This window comes from Orcinus orca, chromosome 1 (genome assembly GCF_937001465.1).
Source record: "Orcinus orca chromosome 1, mOrcOrc1.1, whole genome shotgun sequence".
Classification (NCBI taxonomy): Eukaryota; Metazoa; Chordata; class Mammalia; order Artiodactyla; family Delphinidae; genus Orcinus; species Orcinus orca.
Genome location: NC_064559.1, coordinates 48,312,071 through 48,325,939, shown reverse-complemented (window position 1 = coordinate 48,325,939; position 13,869 = coordinate 48,312,071). Strand labels below are relative to the sequence as shown.

General features: G+C 49.2%; 1 protein-coding gene across 2 annotated transcripts in view; it reads right to left on the bottom strand.

Moving 5' to 3' along the window:
* NMNAT2 (nicotinamide nucleotide adenylyltransferase 2) overlaps positions 1-13,869 on the bottom strand; it is a 153,972-nt gene that overhangs the window by 17,947 nt on the left and 122,156 nt on the right. The window contains exons 8-9 of one of the 2 annotated variants that reach the window (XM_049703612.1): positions 9,863-9,939; positions 1,658-2,473 (exon numbers count right to left, since the gene is read on the bottom strand). In XM_049703612.1, coding sequence (XP_049559569.1) covers positions 2,114-2,473; positions 9,863-9,939 — 437 coding nt within the window. In that variant the 3' untranslated portion in view covers positions 1,658-2,113. Of the gene's footprint in view, positions 1-1,657; positions 2,474-9,862; positions 9,940-13,869 lie in introns of those variants that run through there. The other variant, XM_004275207.3, reaches the window with a different exon arrangement.

The following is a 13,869-nucleotide window of genomic DNA, read 5'->3' as shown; positions in this document are numbered from 1 at the left end:
GCTGGAAACAATAAATGCTGGAGAGGGTGTGGTGAAAAGGGAACCCTCCTGCACTGTTGGTGGGAATGTAAATTGATACAGCCACTTTGGAGAACAGTATGGAGGTTCCTTAAAAAACTAAAAAAAACTACCATACGACCCAGCAATCCCACTACTGGGCATATAGCCTGAGAAAACCATAATCCAAAAAGACACATGCAACCCAATGTTCATTGCAGCACTATTTACAATAGCCAGGACATGGAACCAACCTAAATGTCCATCAACAGATGAATGGATAAATAAGATGTGTGACATATGTACAATGGAATATTACTCAGCCATAAAAAGAAACGAAATTGAGTCATTTGTACTGAGGTGGATGGACCTAGGGTCTGTCATACAGAGTGAAGTAAGTCAGAAAGAGAAAGACAAATACTGTATGCTAACGCATATATATGGAATCTAAAAAAAAAAAAAAAAGGTACTGATGAACTTACTTGTAGGGCAGGAATAAAGAGGTAGTCATAGAGAATGGACTTGAGGACATGGCGTGGGAGGGCAAAGCTGGGGCGAAGTGAGAGTAGCATCAACATATATACACTACCGAATGTAAAATAGTTGGCTGGTGGGAAGCAGCAGCATAGCACAGGGAGATCGGCTCGGTGCTTTGTGATGACCTAGAGGGATAGGATAGGGAGCAGGGGAGGGAGGCTCAAGAGGGAGGGGATAAGGGGACATGTGTATGCATATGGCTGATTCGCTTTGTTGTGCAAGAGAAACTAACACGGTATGTTGAAGCAATTATATTCCAATAAAGATGTATTTAAAAAAAGAAAAAGTATCAATGGAAACCAAAAAAAAAAAAAAAAAAAAATACCACCTTCTCAGTGAGACCTCCTCTGGCCATGGCATTTCAGCCTGCATCCCTGTGCACGTAGACCCACACCCATCCCACGCCCTCACAGTCCCCACTTCCTACTGTGTTTCATATTCCTCCATAGCATTTATCTCTAACACCTTGTATATTTCCTTTATTTAACCTTTTTTTGCTCTCCTTCTCTCTTCCCTATAAAGGTAAGCTTCATGAGGGCAGGCAATTCTGTGTGTTTCGTTCACTGCCATGTTCCTGGGTGAAAGGGACCTGGCACATCATCCGTGCTCGACATATGCTGTCGAGCAAGTGGATTCCTGCAGAGTCCCCTCTCTGGCAGTCGTCCTTGAGTTAGCTGATAAACTCTCTCACCTCAGGTCATGGAAGGAAGCCCGATGTACCTAATGGAAACTCTGGGAGACCCAAGGAAGTGACTCGAGACAGACTTTCAGGTCCCCATGAAATGCACGGGTGATCTTACTTCTGTAAGTTCCCAAACTTCGTCTGATTGGTCAGCAGAATCACCCCAGAGCTTTAAAAACAATAATAACAACAGCAACAGCCCCTCCAGACCTCACCCCAGGGATTTTGATACAACACGTCTACAATGGGGCGAGCCTCCCTCTTTACAATGTTTCCTAATCCTCCTGATGTGCACCCACCTTTGGAAAATTGTCACTTTTAATAATAGAGGCAGTTGCCTAAGCTAATACTCTGGCTTGGTTTGGGATGAAGTCAACATGAGATACTTGTGGGACGAGCACCTCTCTGGGGATTCCAGCAAAAATGAGGACATTTCCTCCCCCCTCCCCCGCCCCACCCCCGGCTCTGGGGAGATGCGGACAGACGTCTGATCCCAGGAAACCGAAGGTTTCTCAAGCTTTCCCTGCCCACGGAGCCCACAGGAATGTGCCCAGGCCCCTGGGATGGAGCTCCTGTTCCAGCACGAGGGGCCCAACACCTCCCGTGTCTTCATGAAGAGTTCTCTGCAGGTCTTGCCGTGGGGGTGGGGAGGCGGGTGAGTGGGTGGTCAGAGCAGCAGAGCCGTCCTGATTGGCAATTCCCTCTCCCGATGGTGACTGACGTGACCTCATTCTGCCACACGGCAGCCAGCAGGATCAGGGTACAATCTTGTCCCCCCGCAGCAGACAGTGGCCTCTCACTGTAGCTCTGGCCTGGGTCGTGTCTCAGAGGTGGGGGTCTGTGACATTCATCCTGCTTCAACTTCCTGCTCACAAGCACAGCTTTGATCATATCTTTTCATCTTCTGGTCAAAGGCTCCCCAGGGGCGGCAGGGGTGGGGATGGGGACAGGAAGTGGGAGGGGGCAGACTCTGCTCCCCCCAGTGTGGGGAATCTGAGGAAAGGATATGAGACATGTTGAGGCAGGAAGCAACTTGGCCTTGGGAGTGAGAACACTCGTGGCAGCCAGGCGGCAGATCTCTTGGAAGGAATGTGGAATCATCATCATCCTTCCAGGAGGCGGAATTTCAAGACCGGCCCTGCTGGGTTTCAGGAATACTTTGGGTGGGAGGATGCCCTGTGGTCTTAGCCAGGCACTTTCCTGGGCACCAGGGCTGAGCAAGACAGATACGGCTTCATCTCTTGGCTCAATCACTATCTAGTGGGAGACATTAAACAAATGACTAATTATTTCAACTGTATTGCTCTTAAGGATAAGGGCAGGTTACTACTTAAGTGGCTAATCTCTTGTAGTGGCTAATGTCTTCTGGGTAACTGGCAAAAGGTGGGGCCATATCTCACGGTGGAGGCTGAATTTCTCCAACCAAGCTGTTCCCAGGTACTCTTAAATTCTTTCATTCAACAAACTTTTATTGAGTGTATATGGTGAACCAGGCACTGTCCTGGTGTTGCCCAATGAGACAGACAAGTGCAGTGTGCTCACAGAGCTTACCTCTAGTAGGGAGAGATCGTAAACAAATAAATACATAAATAAGAAAACATCAGGTGGAGCTTGGTACAATATTGAATATAAAACAAAATGACTTTTAAGCCAAAACCTAAATGACAGGAACCGGCCAGACATAGGGATACCTGGGAAAAGAGCATTCCCAGTGTGGCCACAGCTAGTGCAAAGGCCCTGAGGTGGGAAAAAGTGTTCAAATAAAGAGACTAGGTGGAACTGGGGCACAGAGAGGCGGGAGAAGTAGAGAAGGACCAGATCACGATAAAGATGGGGTTTCATTCCAAATGTGAAGAGCAGCCATTAGAGTGCTTTAAACAGAGGGCTTGACTTCCATTAGCGACAGAATCCAATTTACACTGACTTACCCAGGCAAGTCTAACTGGTAAGACCCTCTATGGAATCATTCTGAGATCAGGGTTCAGGATCCTGACCATCTCCCTCAAACAGTCCTCTCTTCTCAAGGCACAGTACCTGAGTTACTCAGGCCAACTCGTACTTCTTCTCCAGATGAGGATATTCAGGGATGAACAGGGGACTACCAGTAGGAAGCGGAAGCACCATTTATTAGAGGACCTGCTATGCACCAGGCACAGTACTAGCAGCTTTATTTCTTAATACATTTAATCCTTGAAGCAACCATCTTCTGAGATGTGTGCTTCAGCTCTCATTTCATGGATGGGGAGACCAAGACTCAGTGAGATGTAGTAACTAGTCCAAGCTGCACAGCAAGTGAGTGAATTTGGACCCACTCTGGTGTGCTTTAAAGGCTCTTTCCACCACAGTATGCCTCTTCTAGATCCATTTTTAAGACTCCCATTTTAGTGACTTGAAATTCCTTGGTGTGAAAATATAGTCTATCTTATTTTTTCTCCAGGCTTATCCCGAGCTAAGTCCTCAGCTCATTACTCTACATCGCCCCCTAAAGTATATAATTTTGTGTGCTTCTGAGTAGGTTAAACAAGATGCAAGGAGAGGGCATGCAACAGAAACCACACAACAGTAGGTGAGGAGCTTCTGAAACATGCTCCAGCCATTTCGGGAAAGAATCCTCCACCCTTCTTCTGACCCCTGCTCCTCTCTGGAGGGAAGGCCGAGCGGGAACGCATTTCCAGGGTGGCTCTGTTAGTGCAAATCAATGAAGGATCCTTTAGAGGGGTTTCGCAGAGGAAATCATTCCCACTCCCATTTCCAATCTGCCTGGGGGTGTGGGAAGGCAAGGAATTCCAGACTCAAGTCAAAAGCGTGAAAACCAAACCAACAGTGCCTTTCACACGAGAACCCTATCTCCCATGGTAGGGCCGAAGCCGCCTTCCCCAGAGCTGGAAACACCGCCTCAGGCTTATCAGTGTGGAGACCTAATCCCCGGGGTGGAAGTGTCCATTGGGCTTCCTGGCTGGGGCGGGACTGTCTGATAAAAACCATCTGAGCCTGAAAAACCAAATGTTTGTCTTTGCTCCATTTATCCTGGAGCCCTGGGATTTCTTCTGGAGTGGCCAGTGCCCCAGGCTCTTCCTTTGTTTATTTTCTTTGGTTGTTTTCCCATAGCTGGTGGATGCAGGAAGCAGTTAGCCCATGCCTGGTTGGCTGGAAAAACGTAGAACACAGCCAATGAGAGCCAGCCCGTGGAATGTTGGGCTTGGAGAAGTACAAAAAGAAAGAAAGAGAAAAAAGTTTCCTCACTGGCCCATCTCTGGTGCTTGATGTTCCACCTTTGGCTTTTCATTCCTTTGAGTTAAATATTGACCCTTGCTCATTTAAAATGCAAATACCATTTTCAAGCAGGGAATACATTTAATCATTAAACTGAATGATTTTGCCTGCTTGCTGAAAAGTCAAGTCTCCCAGATAAGGACCAAGATAAACCTTCTATTTCAACCAGCCAGAACCAACTCCCCAAAAGGTCTTATGCCCACCACTGGACCTTTCACAGCCTTCTCTCAACCTCAAAAGCCCTTCTTCTTGCAGGCACTTAACCCAATCCTGCCCATTATTCAAAGCCCAGCTCAAGCGCTACCCCCTCCCTTGTGGCCTGCTATGAATTACACATTGTTCTTCCCACTTATCTGTCTTATCTGGATTAGGGATCTGAATGTATGCCAAGTTCTGCTCTGCTGCTAATAGCTAAGTGGCCTTGGACAAGTCACAACCCATGTGAGCCCTGGTTTCCATACCTATAAACGGGAACCGAGATTCCACTTTCAGGAGTGTGCCGGTGGTTAACAGATAACCCAGGAGAAACAAGCAAAGCGTTTATTGTGTCTCCCCATTAGGAAGCACAGTGCACAATGGTGGGGAACTTTGTCTATTCCGTGTTCTCCGTTCCTCCAGCCCTAGAACGGTGTCTGGCCCATGGCAGGTACTCAATAAATATTTTAAAACCAATGAATAAATAACAGCCAACATTTATTGACTGCTTACTAGGTTCAAGAACTCTTCTAAACTTTTCATATGTTTTATTTCATGTAATATAAAGAACGAATAGAATAAAAACTGTAAGATATTTTTAGATTGCACGTGCTGCAAGGACAAACAGTGTGCTTATATTCATACTGGGCACTCAGTACCAGCTGAAAGATTGATTGAACGAAAGAATGCTTCAATCAGAATTAATTGCCCGACTGCCTTCCATTATAATATGATGGACAAAGCAGCTGGCAGCATCAGATTCCCTAGACGATGGGTTTTGTCTGGGGGAGGGGAGTGAGGATAAGAGTTTCCTGTTTCACAAATCTGTCCGTGGCTGACCCTTTAGGCTTTGGCCTTGACTTCCCATAGATCCCGGTCCATGCCTGGATATGTGCTTTGGTGCTGGTGTCAGGATGCGGCATAGCAAAGATCAGGTCTGCTGGGGGAAACTAGTTCTAATAAAAAGTCTGAGAATGGGATGGGATAGAGGGACTGGGTCCCAAACTCCAAAGGCTGGTCCAGGAAACTGGATCTTGCTCTCTCTCAGGAATCAAGAATGAAAATGCCAACTGCCAGGCCACACAAGTAACTCTTTTGTATTCCATAGAAAGAAACATGATGAATATGTATGGAATTTTCTCCCCACAGAATGTAAGGGGAAGGGGTGTGTCATTGGTCAGAGAAGGTCAGAATTCACTATGGGCTGATGGATTTTTGTGTCTGTTGGGAAATGCCCAAGGGATGTGTTTGGGTGGGGATGGTTGTTCCTTTAGTTGTGTAATTAGATTTCTGGATGGAGAGCATAGTTTCAGGAATCCAAAGCAAAAGAAAGCAAGACTGACTCAACGGAGAGTTTGTGATTGTGCCGAAAGAGGGCTTGGCAGCCCTACTGTAGAACAGACTGTCCCAGCTGCTTTCCAGCCTGGGTGGGGCATTGCTGCTCCACGGTCCCCACTGAGCTTTCTTTACAGAAGGATGGTGGGGCTTCTATGTCTCCCAGACCTGTCTGAACTAGTGGCTTCTCTCTTGGTTTGTTCCTGAGGATTCTGGAGAGACTGGAATGCAGAGCAAGGGTCTAGGACTTTTCCAAGAAACTTGGTTCTCTTCCCCACCCTCCTGTCCCATCACAAGGCTTCAGGTTCATGGTCACTGAGCACAGGTCTGTGGCCAGCAAGTATCACTTGGGACACCAGGTGATAAAAAGAAATGTGTTCTGATAAAGGGTTGAATAAATGAATGAAACCTGGGACAGAAGTGGGTCTCACATACCTGATCCCTGGTAATCTCATGGTTAGGAACAGAGATCCCTGAAACGGGCCGCTTCCAGGCAAACTCCAGAGGCTAGAACTTTCTATTAGAATAAGCAGGGCTCACCCTGTACCAGTCTTGAAAGAAAGACCTTCCTTTTCTAGACCCTGAGCTCCAACTTTCCCCAAATACGGACAGTGGGATAATTCACTGAGTTACTAACTAGTTTCATGTCCCCTATATACGCCTTTGCCCAATCCCCACCCTATTTCTAGCAGAGAACCAGACCCTTTATGAGAGGACTTTTCAGGGCAGAAAATAGTAGGTTTTGAAGTCAATGGCTTTAAACCACTGAAGAGATTTCCCTAGATGTCCAGATGAGGGGAGAGAAAATAGGGGAGATAGCTTTAGAATAGAAAGAAGAGGTTCAGCTGCCCCCTTCCCACACTAGAAAGAAGTTAGAGAGCTGGGAAGCCCACCCCTCCTCCCTCCCAGACAGCACCCTAAGGGCAAAGCCTCAGAAGAAAATAGCGCCAGGATCATAGGTGGGTTGGGCCCAGCACAGGGCCTTCCAGGCTCAGCCAGGAGTCGCACGGCCCAGGTGGGCCTGGAGCAGGTTGCCATCCACCTCACTGCACCGCGAAGGCCCCAATAGGGAAGACATCTGCGGCGACCCTGATGAACTGATGTTCACGTTCAGAGCCCACGAGAGCCTCTGAGGTTCTGCTAGCCAGTAATGAATGAGATTAACTTTCCATCATCCCTGTGGGATGGCGATTTGGAGTTGAATTTTCATGTGATTTAAATAAATTGTGATATTTCTGGCACACTTCTGTTGTGGCCTGAAATTCACACTTGTTACATAAGGAAACAGCTCCTTGATTTTGATTTTTTTTTTATGCCTCTACCTTGGCTGTCATGATTCTAAGGACCCCACAGATTCACTGTCGGTTGAATCAGGGAACCGAGCAATTGGTTGAGTGGGGGTGGGGAGGTAGAGCTCTAGGCTCTAGAAAACCATCTGGAGTGAGCCCTGAGGGTCTGCTTCACCCAGTCCCCCTTCTGCCTGTGCTGTGGACTGAAATTCTCAGCACCCTGAACAGGACAGATGTGGGGTCCCTGCTGGTTTGGAATTGCTGTGCCTCTGGGAGCAGCCAGGCTGGGTGCTCCCATCTCCAGGATGACCCGTCAGGTGGGAACATGGTTGAACAGATGAGAGTCTCACTCCATCTCCACTACCACAGCCCCAGTTAAATCCACAGCTACCAGTTTTTCAATTCTTTTCTTGTAACCAACACGTCATTTCAACATCAGGGACCAACTGGAAGAGGAGTGACCTGGGGCTCTTTTTCCTGGTTCTCTGAATGTGGGATCTGACAACGTCAGGAGCAGCCATGTCGGAGAGAAATTAGAGGCCCTGCAGTCAGCCTTCTCTCTGGGAGGAACACAGAGGAACTGGCCGTGCTTCAAGGGCCCCCAGTTGTGTCAATTTCAGGCTCCAGAAAGCGGGGTCTGCCCTTGAGAGTCACACTTAGCAAAGAGGCCCTAGAGACTTCCTGTTCAGGCAGTGGCCTTTCAGGCTGCTGCCCCTGTCAATTTCATCCCTCTAAAATCGCTCCCCAGCTGCCAGGGCCTCCCCATGGGATGGGGCCTCAGGCAACTGCCCGGATTTGCCTGGATTCTTGAAAGAGCTTTGCTGAAATCTTGTACAGAATTTCTCCCGCATTACTTTTTCCTTTAAAAGCAACTTGTAAAGTAGAGAGGAAAGTAAAAGTTAATTAAGCCACTTAATCCAGAACCAAAAAGAGGTTTCAAATTTCACCTGCAGGAAATTGTGCAGGGGTAGAGAGGAAAGGACTACACAGTATAATCTGCTTCCCTGAAACTATGCCTCCCCTCTTGGTTACCCCACAGCAGGTTAGCATCTATGCCCTTCACCTTGAATATTTATGTGTTTATCTATGTGTCTATTTAGGTAAATTCACTTATTAACAGTTGTTGTATGTCACTGTGTGTCAGGTGCTAGGCTGGGCACTTTACATGAATAATCTCACTTAATTCTCCCCAAACCCTATGAGATGGGTACTATCATGATGCCCATTTTAGAGATGGGAAAAACTGATGCTCAGAATATATTTTGTCATGAGCTGTGTTGGAGCAGAACTAGAATCTTGAGTTTAACCCTGAAGGTTCTCTATTTCTCTCTCTCTTCAGAGACATATATGTACATGAAAAATTTTCATATGCAGACATCTTACCAGGTGGTAATACTTGGTACCAGGTGGTACCTGATACTTGGGGGCAGGGACTGTATTGGTTATTTCTTTAAAAATCTCAGAATGCTATAGATAACATTCTATAGATTTTTGAAAAACAACCAAGGCCCAAAGGAGTTGAGTGATTTGCATGGGGTCACACAGTAAGTAATGAAAAAGTACTAGGTCTAGAATATCTGCCCTGAGAATCCAACTTTCAAAGGGCTATGGGTTTGGGAGCTAGCATTAGCTCTGGCTATCAGATGAATGAATTAATGAAAGAACAAAAATGAATGTACGTCTGAAGGGTGAGTAACTCATGAATTAGCTAGTTTAAGACCATCTCTGTCAGATCTGGTACAAAAGATGTCCAATGAGCTTCTGAATGGTATAAGTTTAACTTCCTAGTTCCCTCTATCCCAAGTCAATTGCCAGAAGGATCCTACTGACCTTTTGCTATTAACTTCTCCCCTCTTGACCCCTTTTCTCTTGTTAAGGGAATTCTAGGGTGGTATTTACCACCTCTTCAAAAGAATCAAAGGAAAACAAAACACACAATAATTTCAAAAGGGCAAAGTCTTTTAAAAAAAATTCCTCCCTCCCCCATCTTTCCCCACCAGCACACACCCTCCAAGCACTACGTGGAGAAGGTATTCTATGACTCAGATTGCTTTTCTTCCCAGGGGCTTTCCAGGAGCAAGCCTGAGGAGGAGTGAGTATAAAAATACAGGACGAGATAAAGCTGGGGGTAGGTGAGAATTTTCTTTTTTTAATTTAATTTTTTTTTTTTTTTTTTGCGGTACGCGGGCCTCTCACTGTTGTGGCCTCTCCCGTTGCGGAGCACAGGCTCCAGACGCGCAGGGCCAGCGGCCGTGGCTCACGGGCCCAGCCGCTCCGCGGCATGTGGGATCTTCCCGGACCAGGGCACGAACCCGCGTCCCCTGCATCAACAGGCGGACTCTCAACCACTGCGCCACCAGGGAAGCCCTAATTTAATTTTTTAAACTAATTTTTACTGGAGTAGAGCTGCTTTGAGAATTTTATTCCATCATGATGTGAATGGGTTGTCCATTGCCCTCCTGTGTGAGGAGGGAAGTCTACAGGTCAAAGTCGAGTGGTCCCTCCCCATCCATCCCCACGCCAGCTGTGCACAGGCCATAACCTTGCTACTCACATCTGCCTCATTCCAGAGCCCTGGGATGCAGAAGGACTCCAGAAGGTCACTGCCACACAGCAGCAAGATCCGCAGCTCTGAGGAGGGGGAACAAAGTTAGAAAAGGGAGTGAGTGGAGGCCTGGGAAACATTCAAGTCTCAGCCTTCTTCCCCCCGCTGAACACAGAAGTGTCCCATCCTTGGGGCTCCAGAGCCCAGTTCTTCCAGGCACCTCTGCTCACCCCTCCCCCAGGCTCATTTACAGACCACCCTCATTCCCTGCAAGACGAACGCAGCAGAGAGGGAGACTAACTGTCCTGGTTTGCTGGTACTGAGGGGTTTCCAGGATGGGTTTCCATGCTAAGCCAGGATGGCTGGTCACCCAAACAGAGACTGAGCCAGTTACATGCCTAGTGTAAGGTCTAAGGGTCTCTCCTTTGCTCCGTATCAAACCGAAGTGCCCGTGGAGTTTGGTTCCTCCACTGCTGTGCATTATCTGGGGTTTGTCTCGTCACAAGCACCCGATGTGATGGGGGGCAGGGGACACCGAGTGCACCCTCAATTCATCAGCTAGCTCAGCTCATCGGACGTCCTCTCTTTACATGGCCAGTGTCCTCAGCAAAGGGCTTGAGAAGTGAGGCTGCCCCCCACTTTCCTGACTCCCAGGCTTACTTCTTGCTTGTCATTTGTTTTTCTTCCCTCATTAAGCTCACTCTGAATTACCCCAGTGAGGCCACTGTCATTTAAAACAGGCAGCAAACTGACCGGGGCATGAACACTGAGCAACAGGGGGAAAAAGAATCCTGGGATTCTCAGAACCACGTGGGGAGAGACTTCCACCTGGGCTGGGATTCAGGTGGTGCGTCTGGTTCCCTGGCATCCCAGGCCTTTCCATCAAAAGGCTGTGGCTGTGGGTATCTTGCCTGAAACAGTGAGACTGCCCCGCTCTGAGCCTTCCAGAGAACGCTGCCACCCTGGACCCTGAGGCCGAGAGTTGGGCGGCAGCTCTGCCCGCCTCAGACCCTGTAGCTAGCTCAGGGACCTGACGAGAACTTTCAGGTGCTGAGCTCGCCCTGGCTGCAGGCTGAGGGGAAGGCTGCTGGGCTGGCGACAGACAGTGAGAGCATCTCACGGTCCCAGGTCAGTGCAGCTCATACTCAGGGAGCCCCATGGAGCCCTGGGGTCTTAACTCTTAAATATTCCTGCAGCCTCCCCTCTCCCCTCTCCTCCACGTCACACTGTAATCTCATGGTCTGTTTATGTGCAGGGACCTTAGTTGATCTTTATATCTCCAGGGCCTGGCAGAGCGACCTGTGCACAGTAGGTGCTCAGGATGTGTTGAATGAGTGAACAACAGACAGGCTGACCGCAGAGGCCATGTGGGCAGGCTGTCTAAGAGCCTTCTGGGCGCTCTGGGATGGCAGTCCGGGATGGCGATCATGGCCTTGTCTCTTGCAGCATGGAGGCCCTGGTCAATGGTGCCTCCCTCTGTGTTAGGCCACCAGCCTTCGGATGGCTGAGAGGATCCAAACTGGGCTCGTTCTGGGATCCCGTTGTTCCCTGTCTCCAGCTTGGAGCCACCCAGAATTCCAGGTCAGCTCTCTGTTGAAAGGCTGAAGCTCTGTAACCGTGGGCCTAAGAGTTCAGTTAGCTGGCGGTCTCCGCACGACGTGCTGGTCCCCAGCTTCTTCTACATCAGTGATTCTCAACTGGGGGCGATTTTGTCTCCAGAATTTGGCGATGTCTGGAGACTTTTCTGGTTGTCAAGACCGGAGAGAGGGGTGTGCCACTGTGCTTAGAGGGCAGGAATGCCACTCAACTGTCTCCACAGCACACAGCAGCCCGCATGACACAGGATCATCTGGTCCCCAGTGTCAACAGTGCCATGGTTGAGAAACCCTGCTCTACAGCCATGGAAATGAATCTCTTTTCTATTCCCAAGCCAGAGACTCACTTTCTCACTTGAAAATAATGTAGGATTATTTTTAAAGCCAGAGCAGATCAAGTTAAAGCGCGGGGTTTCCACCTTTGCTTGCAGCACTGGAACAGATGGATGTGTCACAGGCCAGAGGCCCTGGCAGGGCTTGGGATCCCACGTGTGGCCGCTGGAGGGCAGCAGTGGTTTCTCAGGTTTATCATCTGAGACTAAGGTGCGTGTTTTCAGCCCCTAAGCCTTGGGTCTGGGGCAGGCCCCGGGAGCAGTCAGCTTGTTAAGAAAGTGGAAATGGAGCCATAGGTGCTAACTGAGCTAGGAGAAATGGCTTCTCCCTTCTCGTGAAGCGTGCAAGGGGATTTCAAAAAGGGGACATGTGAGCCAGAGGGCCTCACAGCACAGTGGTCTAGAGGCCAGGCAAGCTCCCTTCCTGGGACCTCCTCTGGGTCCAACTTTCTTCCCCAGTTCAGGATCCAGCGGGCCAGAATCAGCACTCTCCTGCCACACTCTCCTCCCGGGAATCCGGGTTATGCAAAGCCCCAGGCCCTGCAGCCCCTTCCACTCCCCACTGCGCACTGAGGCAGCTGCCACCTGTACCACACGAGGCCACAAATCCATCCAGACTGCTGTGGCCACTCAGCTTTCCTTTCTCTGAAAGAGGAGTAAGATGGGGCTAAGACTAGCCCTGCGCCTCGCAAGGCTGCAGTGAGATGGTAAAGGTGGAGTGCTAGGAGCTAGGAGCGTGGCCGGGTAAACAAACACCCATTGCATCGCCTCTCGGTAGGAGGGGGAACTCCCCAGGGCGGGACAGCCTGATACACGGGCCCTGGGTGCTGGCAAGGTACAGAGATCCCAGCTGAAGCTGGGCCACAATGCATTCTTCCTGGAACAAGGTGTCGGAGGAAAATATACATTGGAATAGAGCTGAAAGTCTGAAGACTGCTCTGAGCTCGGCTGGGCTGGTCGAGAAGACTTCCTCCCCGGGAAGGTAGTTCCTGGCCAGGTGTGGAACCGCAGGGAAGGGGGAGTGCAGGGCTTTTGGGTGTTTGGGGCTGTGGAACCTGGGGTTGCATGCTTCTTCCTGCTGGCTTTGGGAAGCATCCAGAAAGGCAGGCGCCCTTTCCTGTGGTCCTCAGACAGCCATGTGCTGGTAAATAAAGCCTATTAAAACTTGATAAAAGAACTGGGAAGTGAGGAGTTTTGAGTACTTAATACTTGTTTTGAATACAATGTATTTAACTGTTGCTTAATGTAATTTAATTTTTAGTACAGACTGCGTTTAACCACTGGTTGGTAAGATCCCTGAAAATTTTACAAATGGCCCTAGCGAATAAATACGAACCAACTCAGGTGCACCACTGCCTGGGATCAGGGGACAGGCCCCAGAGAAGTTCCTTGAAATGACATCACATCTGCTGGGCCTCCTGGGAGAACCCAGTGCCCAGATGCAGCCCCAAACCTCCACCTCTAGGAGGGGGTGCCTGGAGCATCTCTGCAGCTCGAGTGGAAGATTAAGCGTGTCAGCTGGACACCAGGCTGCCCCTCACCCTAGAATTTCAAGCATTCCAACTGTCACTGACCCTCCTTGTCACCTGGTAGCTGCATCAGCTCCAGCTCCACTCTTGCTCTCTGCCCTTTACCCGGCTTCAGATACTTGTGTCTCTAACTTATTCTGGAACCTTGGAAAGATCTGTTTCCTGGTTTGTTTCCTAGGGTTGCCCAGGACTCAGCTCACTTCTATGGGGGGTTAGCTCCTTCCCATCCTGACAGCTCCGTGTAACCACCCTCCACCTGCTCTGGCCCGGGGCCTTCACTGCCCTCACACACAGTCGGGGCCTTAGTCTCTACTCAAGGCTGCGGGGGAGGTCACAGGTGTGGCTTTCTGCCCCATCTCTCCTCATCCTCCAAACGCCGGAATCCTCTGCTGAGGAAGGTAGGGGAGCTCTTCTGCCGCAGGCACAGTGCTCTGGGCAAGAGAAGAGTCTCTCTGGCTGGCAATGAACTCAACTTCCATGACTTCTGAATGAGGGAGAAGAGGCTCTGAAGGGAAAATTGCCAACTGGTCCCATCCTACCTCCTGGGAACCTGCCTGAAT